This window comes from Lontra canadensis, unplaced genomic scaffold (genome assembly GCF_010015895.1).
Source record: "Lontra canadensis isolate GAN:19392208 unplaced genomic scaffold, GSC_riverotter_1.0 scaffold43, whole genome shotgun sequence".
Taxonomy (NCBI): Eukaryota; Metazoa; Chordata; class Mammalia; order Carnivora; family Mustelidae; genus Lontra; species Lontra canadensis.
The window spans coordinates 12,120,168-12,146,031 of record NW_022631037.1 but is presented as its reverse complement, the minus strand read 5'-3'; the positions used below and the strand labels follow the sequence as shown (position 1 = coordinate 12,146,031).

The 25,864-nt window shown below is 44.3% G+C and overlaps 1 protein-coding gene across 1 annotated transcript in view; it reads right to left on the bottom strand.

Annotated features, from left to right (window-relative positions):
- Positions 1-25,864, bottom strand: part of SKAP1 (src kinase associated phosphoprotein 1) — a 275,793-nt gene that overhangs the window by 17,758 nt on the left and 232,171 nt on the right. The window contains exons 8-11 of the mRNA XM_032871373.1: positions 24,329-24,392; positions 22,060-22,251; positions 13,658-13,708; positions 5,146-5,246 (exon numbers count right to left, since the gene is read on the bottom strand). Of these exons, the coding sequence (XP_032727264.1) occupies positions 5,146-5,246; positions 13,658-13,708; positions 22,060-22,251; positions 24,329-24,392 (408 nt within the window). The remainder of the gene's footprint in view (positions 1-5,145; positions 5,247-13,657; positions 13,709-22,059; positions 22,252-24,328; positions 24,393-25,864) is intronic.

The window sequence follows — 25,864 nt, the reverse complement described above, 5'->3', positions numbered from 1 at the left end:
CCGCGGAGCCAGGGCCCGGCGCTCCCGCACAGAGGCTGCCTCAGCACCTGTCCTGTCATGCCTGGTGCCCAGGCTGAATGGATTTTTGGAGTACACCTGTTGTTGAACTCCTGCCAAGTACTGATGGCCACTAACCCCCAAATCACTTTTCCCCGCTGTTGATGTTTGGAATGTCAGACAGGACTGAGCAGCAGCCGGCATGTATTTCAAACACAGCAGATGGATTTTTATATTAGCTCCTATTTCATGTTCAGGCAGAGCGACCGCCACACTAAAACCCGCAGCCTCGATGCTGCCCAGTTTGCTTCTGTGAGATTAATTCTGTGAAATTAATTGGGACAAGATTGAAAAGGAAATTAAAATGCAGCTGAGTGAACAGGCCTTTCAAACACCTTTCCTCCTGCTCTATTCAAACTTGGATTCTGCAGTGGTCGCAGGCGTCGTGGGAAGTAATTTACGAGAGGCAGGCTCTCCGGAGCCATCGGTTACGTATGAGGGGACCTGCACAGGCGCCGCAATCTGGAGCCACTGAAGAGCGCTAAACACCCCGCTGTGGCCTGAGCAGCGTCCCTGCGGGGGAGGGGGAGAGCAGGGCTCAGTTCCTGTACCAGGAAGAGCTGTTCAGAAATATCTGGGCCCAAAGTGAACGTGGGAACATCCGCTAGATGCGCAGATCTGCTTCGTTATTAAAATCTCCTTTCAATATATTTTAAGGCCCCAATTGGAACTGGGTGAATTAAGTGGGCATGAAACTGCATGGGGCCTAGGAATGTAGGGCCCTGTTAGGGGAGGTCCGCAGGGGTCCTGCTGACGGCGCCCGTTGGTTACCGTTTCGGAGCCTGGAGCCTCATTTCTCATCAAATGAGAAGTCTGAACAAAACCATCCATTACACTTGGGGACACAACCTCTCAGACCAGGAAGGGCTAGCTGGATTTCCACGTAGGCCTCTTCACTGGATGGTTTTCTATTTCCAAGTGAGACGCTTTTGTGGTTTTGAGTGTCTTCGTGAAGAGTTTTTGGGCAGGACAGGCTACCTGTTTTTTCCTCTCTCACTTCACCAATGATTTATTGAACAACTAGTATGTACAGAGCATTGACCTCAAAAGTTTACTTTATTGTTAGTTGAAAAGAGAGGACTATGATAATTGTTACCATTCCCTAGATGCCAGGTACTTCTCTACACAAATTCTCTAGTGCAAGCATCATAACCCCAGTGAATAGAAGTTAGCCCAATTTTTACAGATGAGAAAACGGGAGATTAGCAGGATTAAGCCTTTGCTCAGGGTCACATAAGTAACTCATCTGTTACTGACCTGCTTCCTTAAGAATATAGGTCAGATGATGGGTATTTGGTTATCTCTGGGGTGTATCTTTCTTGCCCAGCCAGTCATCCTCTCTGGAAGTTTTATTTTAAAAAGGACAAATAGGGGCACCTCAGTGGTTCAGTTGGTTAAGTGTCAGACTCTTGGTTTCTCCAAGTCGTGAGACTGAGCCCTGTGTTGGGCTCTGTGCCTGGCGTGGAGCCTGCTTAGAATTCTCTCTCCCACTGACCCTCTCAGCCTATCCCCCCACTTATGTTCTCTCTAAAAAACAAAATAAAATAAAATAAAATAAAATAAAATAAAATAAAATAAAATAGACAAAAGCTCTCTTTCTGGGATCATTCTTGCCCAAAGACCCTAGGTCCTAAAAGACTCTCCTGGCCCGAAGATTCTAGGATTCAAGGTTTGCTCATATTTGGGCAACCATTAAGAAAGAGCAGGGAGCAGCTGGAGCCCAAGAGTAAAGCCCAGACCCCACCAAGCTTCCCCATAGGGGGCCATTCCCTGTTCTTAACCTGGTCCCCCTCCAATATTTCTTTTATCATACAAAAAGAGAGGGGGAAATCAGAGGCATTTATGAGGGCCCCAAACAAGAGCTTATAATTGAAATGTTTAAATCAGTTTAATCTGAATAAATAATTAAACACATTTTTGTGTGGAATTTCTTTTCTTTTTTTTTTTTTTAAAAAGAATTTATTTATTTGACAGAGAGAGATCATAAGGAGAGAGGCAGACAGAGAGAGAGAGAGAGAGAGGAGGAAGCAGACTCCCTGCTGAGCGAGAGCCCGATGCGGGACTTGATCCAGGACCCTGGATCCGAAGGCTTAACCCACTGAGCCGAAGGCAGAGGCTTACCCCACTGAGTCACCCAGGTGTCCTGTGTGGAATTTCTTTAGCAATTTTGTGGTTGGAACTTGTGACTCATTTTATCATGTTTAGAACAGGAATGCTAGAGGTGGAAGGGACCTTAGAGGTTACCCAACACAACTCCCTCATTTTACAGGTAAAGCTTTCCAGGTAAGCTGAGCCACACCCAGTTGCACCTTGCCTTACATTTCTTTTCTTCTTCTCCTTCCTTTTTTTTTTTTTTTTAGATTTTATTTACCTATATAAGAGAGAGAAAGCATGCACACGAGCAGAGGGAGAGGGAGAAGCAGACTGTCCACCAAGCATGGAGTCCAATGCGGGGCTCCATCCCAGGACCCCAAGATCATGACCTGAGCCAAAGGCAGACACTTAACTGACTGAACCACCCAGTGAACCACCTATTTCCTATTGGTGGAAATAGACTTCTCCAGGTTTCTAACCCAGAGGGCCTTTCTTGTCTGACAAAGGTTTTACCGGCCAGAGAGAAAAGTAAAATGGAGATTTCTGGATACCGTTTTTCTGGACTAACCTCCACTTGGGTCAGTTCTTTTCCTCCACATGTGAGAGGAGAGCTGTGGCGTATAATCGACCGCAACAAAGGAAGCCAGTTGGGGCTAAAGCAGGATGTATTTAGGATTCGCGTGAGAAAAAATTCCAGAGATTAGGAGTTGCTGCACGTCGGAACAGATAATAGCTCATGGTAGAGGGATCTCCTTTTTCTATCTGTCTGAATTGTTTCATTTGTCCTTCTTCGAGGCGAGGGAATGGATTGGGTGGCCTTTTAAGGTTCCTTCCTGTCCAAGGACTGTTATTGAGTTAGGTGATATAATAAAGGTAAATCCAATCCAAAATGCTCCCCAAGCCAACGTTAACTGGAACGAAGCTTTTATGAGGGAAACTCCTGTTGAGCTTCCAGCTTCTCATTTCCTCCTCTGACATGCAGGGATTCACAGCGTGCAGAAGGGAGGCAGCTGCTATAGCTTTTGGGGGAAGAAATGCGCTACTACCCGGCAAAGGATAAAAATAGACTGAAGACCTTCCAAACGGTGGAGAAAGAAACCAGACAGAAGCACAGCAGCAAGATATTTCTCCCTGAATCAAACTTTGATATATTAGCTTTCAGCACGGGAGGCGGAGAAGCGGGGATTGGTTGAAAAAGACAGGTGAGGAAGCCTCTCCATGTTCTTTGGTATCTTTTAAAAATACAACAGCCGTGGTCTGCCGATAGCTCTGTACTGCAGGGCAAGTCACCACACACAGCCCCTTCTAAATGGAGGAAAGGGACCCCCAGTGAGAAGCCATTAACAAAGGCAAAAGACATGCAAAACAAACAAAATAATCATGACCGAAGAGAAGGCCAGCAGACAGTCTGGCTCTGTTCTCCCCACCACCCCCACCCCTCCTGCTGCAGGCACCTCAGACAATGTAAACAGTTAATTTGTTCACCTGCAGGCTCTGGGCAAACAGAGGCCTGGTCACACCTGAGTGGATAACTCGATTACCCCTGTAATGCCAGCGTGGTAATGTACACAAATTCTATTACAAGGCAAACCTTGCTTTCGGGCATTTGAAATACCAATCAGGCCAATGTCCACTCCCTTCTTTGCTTCCAATTTATTCTTGGTGTATTGGAGCTGCACCAGAATGGCACTAGGATGGAGTGGAATTAGGACTCTGGAAGAAATCACTAGAAGACTGTGATCTCAGGCAGCAGGGCTTGAAGGCTTCCTACTCTTTTGCAAAAGGTTGGGTCTGCATTTGGTACTCATTCCAAGGGGACTTGTTGCAACCCTTGAAAGGTGCCTTAAGTCAGCTCTGATCTGTTTCTAAGGACCTCGTGATATCTTTCAAATTGAGACAAACCCTTGGCCACGGACAGAATAAAGATAAATGGCAAATGATGGGTTAATAACACAATGGATTTTCAACTTGCCTTTATGGAATCCACATACTCATTAATTAAAGAGCAAACAGTGCCAATTTCAAAAAATGTGCGTGTAGATATTGATTGACCTCCTAGAGAAACATCTTTTTAGTAAGTTACTCCAGGGACAGAATCTGTTTCCTTAGCCCCCCTATATAGAATATGTACACTCTTTCTTTACAAAGGATGATGCCACTGATCCCTCCAATGGTAGCCTGTGGGTTCTGAATCATCTTCACATTAGTGACAGATCTGCTATAATCTATCGTCTTATTTTTTTTTCCCAATTCTTTTATAATCAACGACACTATTTGTGAGATGGTTATTTGGGGTTATGGATTAACTTTATGGCTGAGGAAGAGAATACAGTTAGTTGGCTCTTACAGGGTTGGATTCACTATCTTGGCCTTATCAGCACTTGCTCAGACCAACTGAGCCAACTAGCGCTGACTATCCCCCATCCTAATTCTATTATGGTCTTGTTTATCTGTGAATGACATAAGAAGGTGGTTTACCAAGCCAGAATGTTTTCAAGAGAATTATACAGTCATAAATTATGTACCAAATAAACCTTTTAAGCACCGCAAGATCCTAAAAAGGATAAATTGATTGGTGTGGTTTTAGTGTTATATCTACTTTATTGCTTTTTGAAATTTGAAAATTAGCTCCTGAATGTGAATTTTCAATTAAACTTTTCCCTAACAATTATAAATCAGTGGGAATTTACTTTATGTGGGAGGGAGCCATGTAATGCACACAAGTGAAATGTATGATATGGAATAATTTTGCTTATGGTGACTACATCATTGAGAATGAAAAGATCGATTTTGGGGGGGGGGCAGGAGGAGAGGGAGAGAGAGAATCTTAAGCAGGCTCCACACCCAATGTGGAGCCTGACGTCGGGTTCAATCTCACAACTTTAAGGTCATGACCTGAGCTAAAATCAAAAGTCAGATGCTTAACAGACTGAGCCACCCAGGCGCCCCCCAAAAATTGACTTTGGATCCAAGCCCCATACTTCATGTCCTTACCTTGCTCAGAATGCGGATGAGGTCACCCCTTTGGAAAGACAGTTCGTCTGGCTGGTCACCATGGCAATCCCATAGGCCCTGGTAATAACTGGTATAGTCCACTGGTCAAAGAGAGGAGAAATCAAAGTTAAAAGAACTCTGTCTTTTTCCATGGAGCCCACATTTTTGCTGCAAGTGGAAACCAGTGTTCTAATATTGTCCCTAGGAAACCTAGGATTCAAGGGGGCTTGGGAGGAGAAACAGCCCAACACTCAATGTGAGCAAAGGACTGTGGGAAAAGGAGATCATTAACTAACATTGGATATTTACAGATTACCCTTAGTCAGACGTTATTCAATAATATGATAAATACATTCATTTATTAATAAGAGAAAAACAGGCAGGTAATTTTTTTACTTGGTTTGTACGTAAGCAGGACAGAAACTTCCTAACAGATAATCTTGATCCAGGGCATCTAAACTATCCAGCATTTCTCTTCAAAATGCATTTGAAGAAATGAGGTAAGTCTCCACCTTCAGCTTGTTTACTGAGAGGCTGAGTCAGCCAGCTGTGTCTGCATGACAGTCTCACATGTTGGTGTCTTCTGTCACACAGGAACTTCATCCTGGGCACTTCCCACTCAGGTACTAGGTGAGGTAATCCTGCAGTAAATATGGTTACGAACAGCCCAGTCTTTAAGTGAACCAAGGGGGGTGTCTCATCCATTATAACTAAATTCTGGGTGGGCTGGCCCTTTTCCAGCATCTCATTTGTAGACCCTGAACATGCCTGCCAAGATTTATCTGCAAGCCCCCAGGGGGACAGAAACCAAAGTGATCTGCATTAAAAATGAGAGCAACTGAAGACGACAAACCAAGCTTTCGAAGCAGCTGGAGAGATTTACCGGGCTTCTCAGCAAGACTAGATGGCAGTGATGCCACGGGACAGCCATAGATTCTTAGCAGTGAAGAATCTGTATTGATCTTCTTCTACCCGGAAAGGTTAAACACTAGAGCGCAAAGTGGGAGAGGATCTGGGGATCTGAATGTCAGGAGAGCGCATGTCCACTGGACCGGGGATGATGTGGCTGTGTCCCTGTCCCTTAGGATGCTAATGGGTGAGAACGGTTAGCAAAGCACCTACCAAAGATGAGATTCTTGTTGATGGGAGTCAGGAGTCCTGGGTTCTAATTAAAATTCAAGTGACTTTGGGGGACTGTATTTATACCAGTTTCTACCCTTCCTTTAATTTGTTTGACCCTCCCATGAGGTGTGATAGAGCTGGTCACCGAGGATGGGAATAGATAGCGGAAGGCAGGTGTGAGTGGACAGACACACTTGCTATGTTCGCTTTTTAAAAAACTTGTTCCTAACCTATCAGCGATTCAAATAATAAAGGCACAGGAGAAAAGAACTTTAGTAGGAATCTTAAAGTGCACAAAAATCAAGGAGGGACAGATCCATTTAATCAAGACTTAGATGTTGCAAAGAGAAGTAAACATGTTAACCATATAGAAATGAGGCGTGTTTTCTTTCCTGAAGATAATTGTTTGTATATGCAGTAAACAACAGAGGGCAGCAAACAAGACAACCATGCTGGAAACCACAGAGTTAAGGATGTATTTGGAAGAAAAATACATTTGGAGAAAAATGCTAACTATTGGAAAGACAAAGCATGTATTTGGGGGGGGGGGGGGAACACCAGGGCATGAAATAATAGAGAAATATCAGTCCCTGAAGAGTGAAAATAGTTTTCCCAGAGGATATATTAATGTATTTTTAGTCATAATGGAGTTGATTAATCACCTGAAGCTTTTGACAAAATTAGAAATGAAAAGTATATATATAATATATATACAAAAAGTATATATATGTACATATGTATATATTTTTAAAGATTTTATTTATTTGTCAGAGAGAGCACAAGCAGGGGGAGCGGGCAAGGAGCCCAGTGCTGGACTTGATCCCAGGACCTGGGATCATAACCTGAGCTGAAAGCAGATGCTTAACTGACTGAGCCACCCAGGTGTCTCTATATATACATATATTTTAAAGATGTTATTTATTTATTTATTTGAGAGAGAGAGAGAGAGAGAAAGCATAAGCAGGGGGAGCGACAGAGGGAGAAGCAGGCTCCCCGCTGAGCAAGGAGGCCAACGCAGGGTTTGATCCTAGGAACCTGGGATCATGACCTGAGCTGAACACAGATGCTTAACTGAGTGAGGCGCCCAGGCATCCCAGAAATGAAAAATATACTGATGTCAATAGTCCTTACACATTTATATATTATAGAGAAAATAATTTTACAAAACTAGATTTTTTTTTTTTTTAGATTTTATTTATTTATTTGACAGACAGAGATCACAAGTAGGCAGAGAGGCAGGCAGAGAGAGAGAGAGGAGGAAGCAGGCTCCCTGCTAAGCAGAGAGCCCGATGCGGGGCTCGATCCCAGGACCCTGGGATCATGACCTGAGCCGAAGGCAGAGCTTTAACCCACTGAGCCACCCAGGCGCCCCCAAAGCTAGATTTTTAAAACACAACTTGATATTTCTGAATGGTAAGAAGACTAGCAACATTGTCTTGGCTTTGTCTGGTTTAGCAGATGGTCACTGTGGGGTACCAGTCCCCTTTTGCCTGGAAATGCTCCTAAGATTATGATTACTTTTCAGGTATATATGTAAAAAGTGACTTGATATTGGGCATATAAGACACTGGAGGAGACTACTTGGAAACAGACCTATTCTAAAAGCAATATAGATCGTAGGGAAAGTAAGACGCTAGGAAGAAAATAAGAACCTTCCAGGAAAAATTACAGAAAATGCCTCTGGTTCTTCATAAGCTAAAGGCTAAAAGAAAATAGAGCTCAGCAATCCGGTTGTTCGTTAACCGAGCCCAAGACCTGGAACTGTCAGAACTAGAACCATGAAAGGACAGCTTTGAAAAAATAAGCAGAATGAAGGGTTAAACCTGGAGACTCGCTGTCCAGACACAGGCATTCATGTACCAGGGAAATCAGTGAGGAGGAACGTCTAGCTGGACCAGACTGGACCCGGTATTGCAGACTTCCTGTTGTACATAGGTGTGACTTACATTTGTGTGTGTGCGTGCACACAACTTCTCTACATTCATTCCTCAGCGTTCAGCGGACATGTCCACAGTGCTTACGAAGTGCCCAGGACCGTGCGGGAGGCTGGGAATGCCACCTTGACCACATACGGTGCCTGCTCTCCGGGTTCCCGTCCAGTGGGGGAGGCACTGGGAAACAGAGCCGTGAAGATATTTACTTATTTAGGACCGTGGTATGTCTTCAAAGGGGAGGTTGAGGGTGCTGCGTAGAACAGGGAAGCTAACTTCACGGAAGGCTTCCCGGAAATTTTGGTTGTGTTATAAACACCTGACAGAGAGCGGGTGTTATTTAAAGATCGTGAAGGGGGAGGGGGCACAAGGGAAAGTGGAGGAGGGCTTCATTCCTGATCTTTTGTCTCTGGAAGAGCTTGAAGTTCTGGAAATTTGCAGGGGCAGTTCTGCTTCTCCCTAAATTTGCCCAGGTCACTCTATAAACAAGGGAATGTCCGAGGAGACTGACGTCTTTAGCCCAGTGAGGAAATGGGAGCCCGAGAGAGTATTTCCTCTGTGGACTGGATGGAGGTTTCCTTTACGTCTACACGACTCTAACAGCAGTCTGAGATCAGACATCGTGCAGCATTCTGACCATTTAATTAATTCAAAGCATCCTCATTCTCATTTTGAGGACATTATTCCATCTAATTATTTTTTTTTCCAGTCTGTCCATTTGGAATGAAAAACAAAAGAATAAAGCTTAATGCCAGCATTTCTCAATGTCTCTCCAAAAAAACCCGTAACTTTGCACTAAATAAAGCCTGGTAATTCAAAAGCAAAGCACTAATATATTCAGCATAAAACAGACAGAGGACCTAGAGCAATAATGACACCACTAATAACTAAAACAGTTATAACAATTAACAACAATTACAATGATAGAGAAGCTAATGGTATGATCACTGCATTTAAATTGCCAGCAGAGCTGAGGAGGACTTTTTCTAGAGGAAAAAAAAGGACGGGGAGAACATCTTATTTTCTTTATCTCATATAAGAGAAGCTAAGCTCCCAGCAAACAAAATGTCATAGGAAGAATAGAAACAGTCTAAGTTTAAAAATACATTGTTTTTCTCTCTTCTCTAGGTATTTATTGCAAAGCATTTGTCATTGCACAGCAAGTTCTTTATAACCAGTAAGAGTCATTTCTCCTGGAACGGAGGCCAGGTTGTACTACTGTTGACAAGGTCAGAATTTGAAAATGAGCCTCTATGACGTGGAGAGTTCTAAGGTAAAAAGGACCAGGACACCTTTCTGCCTGTCCTCCTCCTTGGGGCCAACAGAACTTGACTGGGTTCCTTCCAGCCTTCGTATGTCACCCTGGACTTTTGCTGGGGAGATGCTGTGTAGCTCCGGAATTCAAGCTGTGACCAAGGAAAAGAGGCTCAAAGGCAGGTCAGCATGTTGTTTACATTTGCTTGATGAACGAAAGGGCTGTGCTAATGAGGTCCAGCTATGGGAGCAACTACTTAACAAATTATGAAAAAGAGATACAGAATGAGAAGATGGAGAAAGCCAGTCCTTGCTAGACCATGGGTAGGTGAGAAGTGGACACAGAAGGCCATGGCAGTGACCCACTGGAAGGGACTTGGCCAGGCCGGAGAAGTCCACCATGTTCAGTCTATCAAAGCAGACCCAGCCTGATAGCTTACTATTTCAGAACGAAAGGCATAAAGAAACTTGCCAGGACATCTGGGTGGCTCAGTTAGTTGTGTCTGTCTTCAGCTCTGGTGTCATGATCTCAGGGTCCTGGGATCGAGACCTGAGTGGGACTCCCTGCTCAGCGAGGAGTCTGTTTCTCCTTCTCCCTCCGCCCCTTCCCCACGCTCATGCACACGCTCTCAAATAAATAAATAAATAAATAAAATCTTAAAAAAAAAAAAAAAACCCAACAAGGTTGGTCACTGGGTGACTCAGTGCGTTGAGCCTCTGCCTTTGGCTCAGGCCATGGTCTCAGGGTCCTGGGATCGAGCCCCTCATTGGGCTCTCTGCTCGGCAGGGAGCCTGCTTCCCCCACCCCCTCTGCCTGCCTCTCTGCCTACTTGTGATCTCTTTCTCTCTGTCAAATAAATAAATAAATAAAATCTTAACAACAACAACAAAAAACTAAATGAAATTCGCCAAACTCCACTTTAATCTTGAGTTTTGAAATCTCTATGGTCCTTAAGGTTGTAAGTACGATCCTGACCTAGAGAACACTCACAGATCCTCATCTTGGTGTCCTCTGCTCGGCCGAAGGAGCAGAGCAAAAATTGGGCCAGAATTGTAGGTGGGGGATGCTCATCTCCTGTTTGGTCTTGGGAAACAGGTTTCAAAAAGTAAGAGCTGGAAAGACCTCTGTGTGTCCCTGTTTCTTTCATGGAATCGCTCCACTGGTGTGTGCGCTAACCCATGGAGAGGAGCCTCGGTGGTGGGAGGTCATCGGTGCCCATGTTTCCGTCCTGCAGAAATTACTGCTTCTCAGCTCCTTTTTGGTGGAGTTTGCCCACGGTTTTAGAGTGAAAACAACCAGTTTGGAGATCTTCCCTGTCAGATATTTGGGGTGTCTACGGATGAGCTGTGCCACCAGCCCCGCTTTTTATTCAACATGGCCGACCCAAGCCCGTGGCTGGGAGTTTCCGTACAAACAGCACAGAACGGGTGTTCTTTTCGGTTACCTGGACGTTGCCCTCTCGTGACAGGGAAGGGAGATAAGCTCTCATCACGGAAGACTCTTAGTGTTAGACTGTTAGGCTGATGGGTTGCGATTTAGTGGGGATGTGAGGTGTTGAAGAGTCACTCATTAAAATAACCCTGTTACTAACAGTCATGCTGTAAAGTGAGCTCGCTATGGATTGAACAATCAATACTACAAGGCTCTGATAGATTTTCTAGGTAACAGAATAAAATAAAAGAAATTACATCTTACAGGGTCATTAACACCCAATGAGGATAAACTGAATTCCCCCCCCCCTTCTGATAAAATCTAGCTGGGCTTTAAAAATGTTAGTAATTCAGGCGCCTGGGTGGCTCAGTGGGTTAAGCCACTGCCTTCAGCTCAGGTCATGATCTCGGGGTCCTGGGATCGAGCCCCGCGTCGGGCTCCCTTCTCAGCAGGGAGCCTGCTTCCCGCCCCCTCTCTCTGCCTGCCTCTCCATCTACTTGTGATCTCTCTCTGTCAAATAAATAAATAAAATCTTTAAAAAAAAATGTTAGTAATTCTATCATGGGAGAGCACAGCATTTCTGGGAACAAGATCCCTGGAAGAGTTCTGGAGATCAGTACGTGGATTTTAATGGTGGTCATGATCCCACGGTCCGCATCGAGCTCTCTGCTCCTCGGGGAGCCTGCTTCCCCCCCCCCTCTGCCTGCCTCTCTGCCTACTTGTGATCTCTGTCAAATAAATAAATAAAATCTTAAAAAAAAATAAAGGTAACCCTGCTAGCCATAGTATCTTTTAGGAGAATATTCCTGCCCCCTCACTCCTCCCACCCCAAACCCTGCCAAAGACACGTGACACTTGAGAAAGAAACTAAGTGAACCAAACTTGTGTATCTGTCTGTGCCGTAAGAAAGCACATTGTCCTAGAGTTCCCTTTTATATGCCTTCAAGGGCCTGCCTACCCTCTCCTTGGACCTGTCTATTTTATAGTTATAAAGTTAAGTGATGACATCTGGATGCTCCATATTTGTTGCCATTTCTATAGCTCCTTTGGAGAAAAGGCACTGTATAAATTCAATAAATAAATAAGTAAACACAAATAATAAAAATTCCTGCCTCAGATTCTGCAGAGAGAGCAAAAAGTCCTCTGTTTTTTAATCACTAAGTCACCAATCATTATAACTGGTGGGAAGTATAAACCATAGAAACATATTTAGAGCTCACCACACTTTAACAACACCTATTCTGGTGGCAGGAAACATAAGGAACAAAAAGTGTTTTTTTGTTGTTGTTCTTTTTTTTTTTAACTTACTTGAAATAGAGCTGTTGGAACTCTTAAGAATTAAATCTCCCCTCCCCCCCCCCCCCAAGATAGACCCTTAGAAAGAAAGGCTGAAAGAGGAAATGTGATGAGGGAGGAGTCTGAAACTGAATTTTAGACTCTTGCCAGAGACTGCTGCTTCCGGAATGGAATTTACTATAAAGCTGGCCACAGGAAGTTTATAGTTATCCCACTCAAGCTGTTCATATGAAGTGTTTCTTTCCTGCACTGGTGATGGAAGTTGGTTGAGAAAAGACATGGGACATAGTTTGGTCAGAAAACAGATTTGCTGTTGCAATTCTGCACAGTGAGTAGGAAACAGCAGAAAATGTGTTTCAGAATGGACTTAATTATATGGGCTTACTGTTATGAGGTGGTAGCTATGCTAATCCTGGACCATACTCATGCCAATCCTTTCTTTTTCTCCTGCTACGGCACCTGACTTCTGATGATGCCTCTTCTCCCTGGGCGGAGTTGGGCACTGAAGAAGTTAGGTCCTTCACTAAAGCTGTTAGATATTTGCCTCCCACAGAGCACAAACCTTAGGGGTAGGGGGACTTGCTGAGGGATAACAGAGAGAAGAAACAGCAAAAGATGGGAAGAGGAGGAGAATGGGAAAAGGAAGGGCCAGGGGAATGGGGAGGGACCAGGGAGGGAGAGTTGGGATGAACTCCTAGGCTTAAGACTTTCATAGAATCTCTAAGAAAAAAAATCAGCTAGTATTTATATCAGCCACAGTTTAGGCTCTGCTGATGGGATGAATGTCCTTGAGGTGGTCCATGCAATTCATATTCCTTCACCGACAAGGATGGAATAGGTCCTTGGTCCACTTAAGGAGGCTTTGGAGGGGCATCTGACCTTAGAAAAGGATAGGTTCACTAACTGCCTGAAGCATGGCTAACAGTCTGGGATGAATAAAATGCAATCTTGTATTCAACAAACCTGTTACATATTCATTTCCAAATGTGCCTGGAATCAAACCAGGCCATCAGAAGTCAGCACCACCGAGCCGTTCTATCCTTCACCCCACGTTCACTTTTCAGATCTAACACATTTCCATTCCCCTCTGAACTTGCAATCTCCGGGCCTCTCGGAGAGGAGACATTTCCATTCTTTCCATTCTCAATCCTCTGATCTCTTAGAGATGAGGCAATTCTATTTTCACTGTACTGGTTTAGGAAATACTGATAGGAAAAAATAAATATCTGGTTTGGTTTCTTACCCTCTCCAGGATAAATCTTAGCGGTTCTGGGAACATTAATTAAGGTGAGTGGCTGTTTTGAAGGTTGAGATATTTCCCTATCCCGTCATCTTCTCTGGGGCTTTTGGGGTCAACACACCAGCAGCCTCTTAATTAGTGAGCCCGGTAATGTTTGTAGTCTGAAGAAAGGTGCCTTCTCCAGTCAGAAGCCTGAACGTCCTACCCAGTGCCTGTATATTTGGGAAGCTCTCATACCTCCTTTACGTGGAGTGCCGTTCTCATCCTCTTCTAGGTCACGCTCTTCTTCTGAGGGGATAAACATGATTAGCATTAGCGATTAGTGGTTTATAGTCTCATGTTCTTTACACTGGTGGGTCTTCTTTCTCAGAGCTCATCATGCTCTTTTCAAGGCAATAATTGTTCTTCTTTTTTTTTTTTTTCCCCTTAAATCACCTCACATCTTCAAATGGGCCCTCTGCTTCCCTCCCCATTAATTCACTCATAAATGTTTTCAAGCGCTTACTATCTTCAAGACGCTATACTAGCAACTGGAGACGCAACGATGGACAAGCCTGGCAAGGTCCCTGCCCTTGTGGAGTTTTTAGTCCACTGGATTATTTACTGAGGCACCCATTCCTAGAATCATAATCCTTTCTTTCAAGCTCTATTTCTCCTCTCCTTCTAGAATTCTCTTCTAAATGTACTGTGTCTAGGTAAGCATCCAGAGTTATAGTGTGTACGTGTGTGTGTGTGTGTGTGTCTAAGCGTGTGTTTAAACCCTCCATGATGGGCGCCTGGGTGGCTCAGTGGGTTAAGCCGCTGCCTTCGGCTCAGGTCATGATCTCAGGGTCCTGGGATCGAGTCCCGCATCGGGCTCTCTGCTCAGCAGGGAGCCTGCTTCCCTTCCTCTCTCTCTGCCTGCCTCTCTGCCTACTTGTGATCTCTGTCAAATAAATAAATAAAATCTTTAAAAAAAAATAAACCCTCTATGATTAATTAGTCCTTAATGTATCAAGTTTTGTTCAGCTGTAGCAGAAGCTGGTCATGTAGGTAATTTTATGTTCCTAGTACTTGAGGGTTGTAGTTATCTTTTTACTGTTGTGATTCAGGCTGCCTTGTTCATTAGAGTGTAAGCTCCTGAAGGCAGTTGGAATGGTCTTTTAATTAATTGCTGCAGGTACACAATGGGTTCTAAGTCAGTGCTATTGTCTAACTCCAATCGAGTGTTTAGATGGTCAAAGTCACAACATGATTGGCCCGTTTCTTACCCTCATTAACCTGTTTCGTCTCAGACTTCATACTACAGGATACTGTAGGAATTGAGCCTTTATAAAGAAAGTGTGAGTACCAGAATCATATTAAGCCATTTTATATGTGGAGTAAGATGAGAAAAACATAGTTGCTATTCTACTTTTCATCATCTCTGTGCATCCTGTTCCCCCACATACACAATGAATGGGGTATAATAAGCAACATTCTGAGGATTGAATACTTAAGTGTTTTTTGGTCCACATTTACTTTCTCTTCCTGGGTCTTGGGGCACTCACTTGGCTTGTTTCCCCATCGTTATGACACTTAATGAAACTTTTGAGGAGATATCCTAGGGACAGTTCCCTTTTTTTTTTTTTTAATGTAAGTTTTTTTTAAAGGAATATGAATTCTAGTATGTCAGCCTGGGGGACGTAAACTCTGAGCTCATAAGTAAGAAGAAACAGTACAACCATACGTTAGAGCACTATAGGACATTAACGAAGTAATCGATTTCACATACAAAATGATACAATTTTCCTGCAAAAATAAAAAGTAAGGGATTGATGTTCTGGGGAAATGAGTCATATGTCACCCAGATTAAAAAAAAATTATCATATATCTAATATATATTTGCCTTACAAGAGTCTATGGGGAAAGAACTCAACTCTTCTTACCTTCATGTATGGCCTCAGAGCACAGCAGTTCCTACTTACCACCTGTAGTGCTCCCCACCCCCCGCCATGAGGAATAAAGATGTGAGATAATGGAGGAGTGAAATCAAATACCGGAACTAGACTTGCTGAGATAAATCACGTTAAACACCATTCTTCGCACATTGTCTTCCTGTTACTTGCCCACTTCCTTCCTTGCTCTGTCCTGATGCTTCTCCTTTTTGACATGGGACCAATTTCACAGGATTGAAAACACTAAAAGAAGAGTTGGTACGGCCTCGGTTTTAGAGATACCCAATAATCTGGACAGGGAGCGTCGCTTCTGCTGATACCAAACAACTCAGTCACAAAGACCAACAATTTACTGTGCTTAGGCACTTTTGCAGAGACGGTTTATTCTACCTCTGCTGTCTGTGCACAGATGTCTCTTCCTCCCAATTCTAATCAATGTAAATTGGGTCAGATCTCCGCTGTGAATTACAAATTGGATCCGAAGTTGGAGGGTCACTGTGCCTGTGACTCCACCTCCTTCCCACCACCATTAGATGGGAAACTACACCAAAGATCTTTTCTAAATAAATCAGACTTTATTGTAAAACTCGGCCACTGACGAGACATAACCTCATTAGCATTGATTTTAAAATAAATTATTGAAAGTGGCTTGCCTGCTCTTTGCATTTGTAAAATAGGAGAATGTAAATGTATTTGCAATGATAAAAATGAAAACTAAACTTGATTCCTTTATCCTTTCAGGCAACAGCACTTAATCTAGGCATGGTACAAAAATGGGAAAAATAAAAATCTGTTCTATGCTCTTCAATTCCAGACCAGATACTCTGATTCCCACTGTGCCTGTGGAGTCACCTAGAAGGAAAGCAGAACACCTGCCATAGGTCTTATATATCATTCAACACCATTACTGAGCTCTTCCGTGATGGAGGTGAAGAGGGAAGCTCTAATGCCCACATCTGTTCTACCTGATGTTGACCTTCCCGGGTGGCTGAAAGTGGGCTCAAGTCAAGAAGCCTAGCTACGGATGCGAGAGGCTGGGTGCTGTGCCTTTGAAAGTGTGAGTATGGAGGTACCATGGAGAGTATGAAGGCACGGCTCTCCAAGCTGGGGGGAAAGGCAGCAGCTCTCAGCACCTTCCCAGTGGCAGAGAGCACAATACAGAGAGGCAGACACTCTACCTCGGATCCTTTGATGAGATCAAACTGGCATCTTTTAAACTCCAAAGTCAAGAAAACCAATTACGTGACAACAGAAAGAAATGTCTCTTTGCTCACGAAAGAGGGCGGGTTAAACAGCTAGATTTCTCTCTTTCTCTCTCCCTCTCTCTTTTTTTTCATCTGTAAAATGAACCTTCAATTTTAAAGAGATTATTTTGAAAAAAAATTTTTCTTTAGGCTAAAGAGCTTGTTGAACTTCTTTATAAGAATATTATTAGGCATTTTAGCATTACACCTACTGGAATACATCTTCATTTAAGAGAGGATTAAAATTTATGTGCTAGCTCAACTTTAAACAGTAATAGATTATAATGGTCCTCGCTCCTAACAGGGCATATGGGACCCCAACCTTACATAGGTTTTAAACAAATTAACCTCTAAAGATTACTGTCCACTTATTACATTAAATGCTCTACTTGATTCCCAAATATCTCATCTCAACTGGGAAAACAGTTGAGGAAGATTCTGTGAGCTGTGCGAACATGTGAGAGAACCACCGGGCATCACAAATGAGCCTCAGTACCCAGAGAGTTGATTTCAATCAACACTCTTGGCACAATGTCAGGGACACTAATGAGAGGCTGAAAGGAACAGGACACTGACTCCATGGCGGAAGCACGGAGAGGAGCCAGCTTCCCATGACACTTCTGGCATCGGCTGGACTGAGAACAACGCTGGAAAAAAATGACTGGATCAGAAAGAGGGAAATCACTTCCCCCAAACAAAGCAAGGTGACAGAAGCTTTAAAAAAAAATGCCACATGTATCAACGTGCAACCAGATGTCAAGGTGCTCTGGTGACAGATGCAACAGAAATGCAGATAGACTCGGGGTATAGAGACCGCACGCGGGAAAGCGGAAACGGAAGGCGCTCCACAGCAGGTGCAGATACGCCATAAATCTGTGGGGGCTACAGCACCTCTTCACACAACACGGAAAATATGAGCAAGATGCTAATAACACACTTAATCCTCTGTTGTGTAGTTTTTAATCTCAACTGTTGCCTCAGAATATTTGCATCCTATCTCTGTGGTATGGGCCTTGACGTACACGATATTAAATCTAATTTGTGCTAACTGCAACACTTGGAATGCGCTGAATTTAATTTCACAAATAATAATTGAGCACCTACTAATTGGAGGAGAAAGACCTGAATACCAATCACCGTTGGAAGGGCTGGAACGGAGCTCAGTTCTGCTTCCGTATCTGGGAGGGTGTCACTCAGGAGCCACGTTTGAGCGGAAGGCGTAGGGTTTTACCGGCTGAGCTCAGGGAGGATGTTCTGGGTGAAAAAAGCTCCAGCATGATTCTGGCTCTGGCGCTGGCCAAACAGCACCTTGTGGCTGGGGCCCAGGGTGCATGGGAATGAGAGACAGAAAGAGCCAGGAAGCTCAGGTTGCTTTTCTGTGAAACTGAAAATCCCTTTCTTCATCAACTTTTGTGTTTTTGGTGTCTGTATTTTTCTTTCCTTGGACCTACTCTCGTCATTTCTTCTTCCTGTGGGTCTGGACAACAGTTAAGGGGGAAAAAATAATTCCACAGAATGCTTGTTTCCATTTGACTCAAATTTAAAAACCAAAAACAAAAACCCCCACCCAGTTATATGCTTTATTATAAAGCAATCTGGTTTCTGGGTCTGTAATAAGTCTCTGGGGCAGTGTGGGCAGCGTCGGAATGCGCACAGAAATTCCTGGGGAGAACTCATTGTCTCGCTTCCCCGTTTGCTCTCCCGAAATGTCTCCGGAGGACACAGCCAGATCTGGTTGTCACTGCAGCTGCGACAAGGCCCCAGTTAAAGCCTTAATGGTCTCAGGCGCCTTGCTGGATTCCAGCTTTGAGGCCCCAGACAAAGTGAAACCTGATAAAAGTTGTCCTTTTATGGAATACTGAATCACAAAACTGGGCCTGTGCTAGCCTATAAAATAATTTCCGGGGAGGGGTGAGAGAGAGCTCAGGAAAGCCTCCCATCTTCCGCAGATTGCCTTAGCATTTCTTTGTGGTAGTTCCCTATAGTTTAATCTACTGCAAATGAGATCTTAAAAATCAAGGGCCCCCATATGCTCAACACGGATGTTCAGAAATCCCACCGGATACCAACCTTGAAACCATATTACCCAGGACTAACATTTTTGTGGTCTTGGCTGAAAACCTCGAGCGCTCTGGTTTTCCCTCATGGGAAGGACAGTGCCAGCCACGTAGCAAGTGCTAATTATCCCATGATCAATGGGAAGTAGTGCATTTAATTTGATGACCCATACATTATTTTGACTAGGAAAAAACATTTTTGTATTGACTTGGTATGTGTTACAAGCACTTTTCTCTGTACCAGGAAGACCAGTGATATTCTGTTACAGAAGGGAGATCTCACTTACATGGCCTTCCCAAAGAGACCATGAAGCTTGTGTAGGCCCCAGCCCAAAGAAGGAGGAGTAGCGGAACCATCAGTGCTAAGTATTCTCTGCAAAGCACATTTACCTGTTTTAATGAAACAAGTGTTGAAACCCCAAGTCATCTGACTTTTGATGGGTATGCAGTGTTAGCACAATCCAACGTTACCGTTGGCCATCCCTCCACCCAGCACCTGTCTTTGCAGTAAACACGGCCTTGAGCAGAAGGTGTGCTCCACGTTCCATCTGCTCAGGATTCTCAATTTAACCTGCTTCATACATAGAGTTGATAATGTCCAACTGGACTGTCTCAGGTTTGGTTGGTGGAGGCGGGGAACTAGCCATCCCTCAATTTTTCAAGGAGGTAACACTTCCTATTTAAACACCACCAAATTACTAACAGCCTGCATTTATTGAGTACTCATTGTATGCCGGAGTATCTGTTCTAAGTGCTTTACACACTCCAGTTCTAGGCTTCTCACAGCATCCCTCTATGACAAGAACTACTGTTATCCCCATTGGACAGGTGGGAAAAAATCAAACACACACAGAGGGCAAATCACTTGCTCAAGGTCTCACAGCTAGCAGGTGGCCGAGCACGTCCGTTCTGACTCAGGGCCAGCACTTTCACTTGCAGGACCCGTGCTGCTGCTCAGGAGATCTGGTGACACAGCAGCAGAGGTTGGCAATGTCAGCTGCCCTCACATTCCCTTTCGGTTCCTCCAGGGCTGGTACTGTGGCACATGTATAGTGAACAGAAAATTCCAGAAGCAACAAGCTGGGTGGCATCGCTGGGAAGCTGGAGAATCGAGACTCGGGGCTGAAATATTCTTATCATCATTAAATGCCAATATAGCCCACCTCCAATGCTGTCTCTCAAAACTGTGATGGATAGGTGGTTCTTTTCGGGAAAGAACCTGTTTGCAAGGAGCAGCACTGTCCTTTGGAAACATGTAAGCTAGTTAGCTGCAGTTCCCTAGCCTGAAGAAAGAGACCCCTGCTCTCCTGCAGTATGGCCTTCCTCACTTTCAGGGGACAGCTGCTGTAAGCATAGGTGAAGTGGCTTTTCTTGGGAAAGCAGGTCGGTGTCCATGCCCTTAGAGTCCACTTGGATAATCTGAACTGGTGCGAAGTTCGGAGGCATGTCCTGGGACCTTCGGCCGTCCCGGGATGGCCGAGGGTAGGAGTTGAGGGGGCAAAGGAAAGATGGTCATTGAGAACCCAATCCTGCATTCTGACCCATCATCTGGGGTAAGGTGATAGTCTCAAACTCATCTTATTTCCTGAGGCTCCTTTGCTCTTGGCTCTGAGCAACAGCCCCCTCCTCCAAGAACTAAACCTGGCACATGGAAAGGCCCTTCTTTGCTCCCCCGAGGGCTGAGTGGTTCAGTGAGGCTTTCCCAGAGCACTCTTCCACAGCTGTAACCCAAAGTGGAGTGTCGCCTGGATATCTGCCCCCCAGCCCCCCCCACCCCCCACCTTGGATGGGACTGAGTGGAATGTGAGCTCCCTAAGAAGATTCTGGCCAAGTTGGGGAGTACATCTCCTTTTAGGGAGTGTTGTGAATTAGATCCATTTCTGCACCCTGCTGTTGCAATGGAGCAGACTGTGAAAAGGAAGATTCTCAGAGGAGCTGTGTTTTAATGTAGCAATTTGATTCAATTTTCCACTCTATAAAATTACCCATCACTGCTCGTTGCTTTCTAACAGACACCTTCACTCTTAATTTAACAATCCTATCGAATTCTGCCAGGGAAATTGGAAAAATTTATCACCTGTGAAATTTTATTTTCCTTTGGTTGTATCTGTTTTTGTAAAACTTCATTAACGACGATGACTTGCTGAGGAAATTATCATTTTTTTTTTTAACTTCAGACACAAGAAATGGTCGACCTCAACCAAGATATCATTTGCATAATAAAACACAACAAAAAGGCTCGGGAAGTCGGGACTGGCAGAGGCTGGGAGTGCTAGGAGAAGAAGCAAGCTCTCCCGGGTGTGTGGGGGAGGTGGGCGAGGTCTGCAGCAAGAAGGAGACAGGGGGCCTGGCAGCCGGGTTCCTTGGCTCAGGAAGCAATGATGTGGCTCCCTGGCCCCCTCGAGCCCTGCCCCCAAAGGAAAAGACAACTGCAGCATTGACAGGGTTGGACCCTCTTCTTAGGAAGCTTGAAATGCAAGTTGCTCACTGACCCAGCTTTTAAGCAGCCAGTCCTGTCTTTAGGGGCCTGAACGTTAGGTTCACCTTAGTTCCTAAGTTCATCTGGGATCGAGGTTTAAATTGCTATAAATTCCAGCTTAATTCGAATTTCTCAGCAGAGCACTGAACTCCTGGCAGATTTCCACAGGAGCGATCTTTCTGAATGGACTTGAAGATTCAGCATTCCTGTGGTCTAACTACCTCCCAATTAAAAGGCTCAGGCTTCGGTTTTCCACAGTCTGACCCCCACTGTGCTCTTCGCTGTTCAACAGCTGCTGTTGTTCCCGCAAGAAGGGGCTATGCGGAGGCAGTGATGACTCTACATTTTTTGAGCTGCCAGTTATCAAGCCTTTGGAGGAAGGGAAATCTGTACATGGGCCTGCTGTAACAGCGGGCAGAGGAAACGGGCGCATGTATGACAGAGGCGATGACATTTGTGGCACGTCTGAACTGGGTACTGAGGAATTGTGCTCTCTCAGGGTCTTTGGTTACTGACAAGTTTTCTCAGCACCTACTTGTATTCCTTTAGGCTTTTCACAACTTTCATCATTTGAGGCGACTTTATATCACTCTCACATTTACACAGAAAAGAAGTTGTAACTAGAGAGCTCGGATGACCCACCTTGAGATCCAGAGTAAACTGGTGAAGGCCAACATGAGTAGCCTTGACTCTTTCACTTTGTCAATATAGGTAATAATTTACTTCATATGACAAAGGTGAAAGACACGCTCTGATCACTTCATCTTGCTCCCAGAGCAAGGGAGAACTTTTGTACTGGGAATCTCAGAACCTCCATGTAAGTTTCCCTATATTCTCTTCTTCAGAGATCTGGCTTCCTCTTGAGGTTTTAAACTTACATTCTACCACCAGGTCAAGGATTTCTGAAACTAATAGAAGATAATCAGAAGATAACATTCCTCACCTGGTAAGACTTCATAAATATCTTCTTCTCTCTCCTTTGTGGGCTCTTTTAGCCCCGCACTCCCAGGCAAGATGACAGGTCTGCATTGGGAACCAGAATTTGGGGCATCGAAACCATCAATATCATCATACGTCTCTTCCTCTTCCTCTTCTTCCTCCTCCTCTTCACACGGAATGGTTAAGGAGCTCAGATCTGCCAGGGTAGAGATGAGAAATGTATCAACATGAGGAGAAAAAAGGAAAGAATAAGGCAGGGAAGGAGAGAAGGAGGAGGAGGGATGAGAATAAAATATGTCAAAAGAAAATGAAACGCTAGGTTAAGTGCTGTTATTTCTAATGTGAGCCTTGGTGCCAGGAAATCTACAGAAAAGGCCAGACTAGCACTGTGTCAGGTTTAAACCATCAACATAAATCCTTCCTTGCAATAAAACTTGATCAGGATGAAGCAGCTCTGGAAAGCAGGAGGGTGCAAATGAGCACATGAGGCAAAGGGATGAGGATAAGTCCAGAAGAGGAGATGCCAGTGCGCTGTGCACTGTTTGCCATGTAGAGGAAGGGCGAGGGATGGCCTGTGGCTCCCCAGGCCACGAAGAGCCCTGGGAGTGATGGTGGCTCCTGGAGGGTAGCCGAGTTGTCAGAAGCTCGTCCCTTGCATGGTCTCACTGCAGAATGTTGGACAAGTTTGTTTGTAAAGAGAAAAAACGGTCAAGAGTGGACCAGGAAGAGAAAGTAAGATTCAGAAAAATGTAACAGTCATGCGAGACCACATGGAATGGCCGAGGTGTGTGGTTACCATGTCCTTTTGCAACCGTGGGGTCTGGCTGACCTCAAAGTGGGTCATGGCGGAGAGGATGTTGAGCCGTTCCAGCACTGGGGAGCACAGGGCAGGAGAGGGAGATTGGTTTTTTATTTTAATGGGGAGCTGGGAAGGTTTGCTCTCAGACGTCTAGTACAGAAGCCTCTCTGAAACCCTGCAAGGGGCCTCTGCAGGATGGGCGAGTGCCGACGGGGTCCTCTGGGGGAGGCATGGATGGAGAGACATGTGACGTTCATTTCAAAACACAATAAAACTGTTTGGCTTGATTAGGCATTTAATAAAGATTTTGCAACAATCTTCATTGGAATTCTGGTGCCACCTCGTATGAGGAAGGGATCAAAGACACATTTGTGGCTTAAACCATATGTTATTATTTTGTTTGTTTTAAAATAAAATGGAATGAATAATTTCTTCAATGTGGGATTCTGAAAGTACCACAGGGTACAGCTCAATAAAGCTGCTTTGAGTTTTATTGAGGTTTACACACTTAGGGGTATATTACACGCATAAATCCACGGCACCTAGATGAGAGTGTACCCTGTAGTCTTGCCATCAATGTTCCTGTTTGCCTAGTTCCAGTCTATTATACGTGATGCTCTTGGTAGATGCAATAGTTTGTTTTTGTGATAGCAAAGGCATAAACTGAGCAAAATAGGCAATTCTTGTAATTAAAGCTCTGGTGCTTCCTTCTTTTTATCTACAATAAAACCTTATAGCAGAATTTAAAAAAAAGAGACGAAAAGGCTTGGTGTTTTTAGGCTGGTGCGCTTCTCCCTGGGTCTTGGGCCGAGTACAGCATTGGCGCTTCTGCTTATCTGCAGCGGCAGGGTCCTGCCATGATGGTCTAGCATGGGTTATCTGATGCCAAGTGACAGACTCAGGTTGGCTGCTTCTACCTGCCAGGCCACTCCCAGATGAGCCTTCCTGGGCCACTGTCACTGCTGTGCCTGCTGGCTGGCCAGCAGAGGGTACTCTAGGAGCGGTCATTCAACATCTTCAGGCAGGACTCTTCCCATCCCAAAGCAAGGGATATTTTACTGTGGTTTGGGAAAGAAGAGTTTGCTTTTAATGTCCCTCTTGATGAAGGCCACCTTGATACTTCCTGCTGAGTTTCAAACAAGAAGATTCAGGGCCTAAAATGCACCTAGGTGACTTCACATTTGATATCATGGATTTCCTTTCCAGAACACAAGGGTTTGGGAGACACCAAATTGAGCTGAGCTGGTTTTCAGAAGCTCCTTTTCTAGTGATTACGAATACTACAGAGGTCATCTCCAGGTTGATGGTTTTTTTATCTTCTGATTCATACATGGTACTATTTGTGTTATGAGGGATGGTAGGAGGGAGAACGAATAGAAAACAAAATACAGATTGAAGGTTGGGATTATATTTACACAGTACAACTTCAACTGCAAATCTATGCAAGTGTTGTTTCGGTAATAAGGATACTTACCCTTTAATAAGAAACTGATTTGATCCACCCAGTCCCTGGCTTCGGCTGGATTGGCAGCTGTAAACTAGAGAAAAATTAGTGAATTAATTTATCACCTTCATGAATTCACAAAATTTCCATGAATCCTACAAGGAGGTTTAAAGAGAAGAGCCTTGGGCGTCAAGCTGCAGAGTCAGGTTGAAAGCTGAGGATTCTCTGTCTGCTTAATATTTAGAAAACAAGAATCAAAATCTTACTCGAAGTGATACTTCTCGTCAGTCATTCTGTACACCCAACGCGGACTGCTCTGAGTCCAGACGTCCACGTTCACGTGGGTTCATTCGATTATCCACACATTCATCAGGCATTTTTTGGAGAAAAGTTTACAGGGAAAAAAAGCAAACCCAAACTCTTGACTTTAAAGAACAATGTATCAGTGATGGAGAAAAGATACACACTTGAGATGGGAACCTGCGGAGTAGGTGCATTTGAGAAGAGCCAGGGGCTGAGAGAACATAGGAGCACCTTCTTTTGCCTGGAGCAAAGCCAGGGAAGCTGGTGCAAGTAATACTATTTTGATCGGATTATTTATTTATTTAATTATTTACTTACTTACTTACTTACTTATTTGACAGAGATCACAAGTAGACAGAGAGGCAGGCAAAGAGAGAGGATGAAGCAGGCTCCCTGCTGAGCAGAGAGTCCGATGTGGGGCTCGATCCCAGGACCCTGGGATCATGACCTGAGCCAAAAGCAGAGGCTTTAACCCACTGAGCCACTCAGGCTCAAATCCCCTTGCTTGGATTTTAAAAGAGTTGGTCGAAATGGCGTGTTGGAGGGAACCACGTGCAGAAGATCAGGAATGAGACCACTGTGTAGGGGAGAAGGTAGGCAGATGAGCTTGAATGGAGAACAGTACCAGGTGATGCGTGGATGCTGCGGGTCCAGGAGGAAATGGTGAAGGGGCTCTGACTGCTAGGATTTCAGACTTAAACTGTAGGCAATAGGGAACCACCGTTTTCTTATTTCCTAGTAAAAAACAGAATTTTCTTTTTTTTTTTTAAAACAGGGAGAGACAGAATTTTCCTGTTTTCTAGGAAAAGATGTGGGAGATTCTTTCAAGAGTTGTGGCTAGGAGGGATTCGTAAAGGGAGAACTTGGAGACAGAAGACCAGCTAGAAGGCTATTTCACTGGTCCTCTGGTGGTCGGGACAACTATTGTGATGGCCGTGGGAATAAGTAAGAAAGGGAGGATCCAAAGGATATTGTAGAGGAAGAATCCACAGACCATGATAACGACTTGGATTCAATGGGCCAAAGAAAAGAAGAAGTAAATAAACTCTACATTCTGAGTCACAAAACAAGCTAGTCAAGCATCAAGCCTTAGTAATTTTTTATTTCAAATGAATCATCTTGAAATGACTGTTCCTGAAAAACATTTTTATTATCTCGCCATTAGGGTAAGATAAAGATATGTGCTGTATAAGAAACCTAGATTCCTGCTTAATACTTATTAATAGACATTGTCATTCTCGATTTCTTAAAAACTCATTTCCA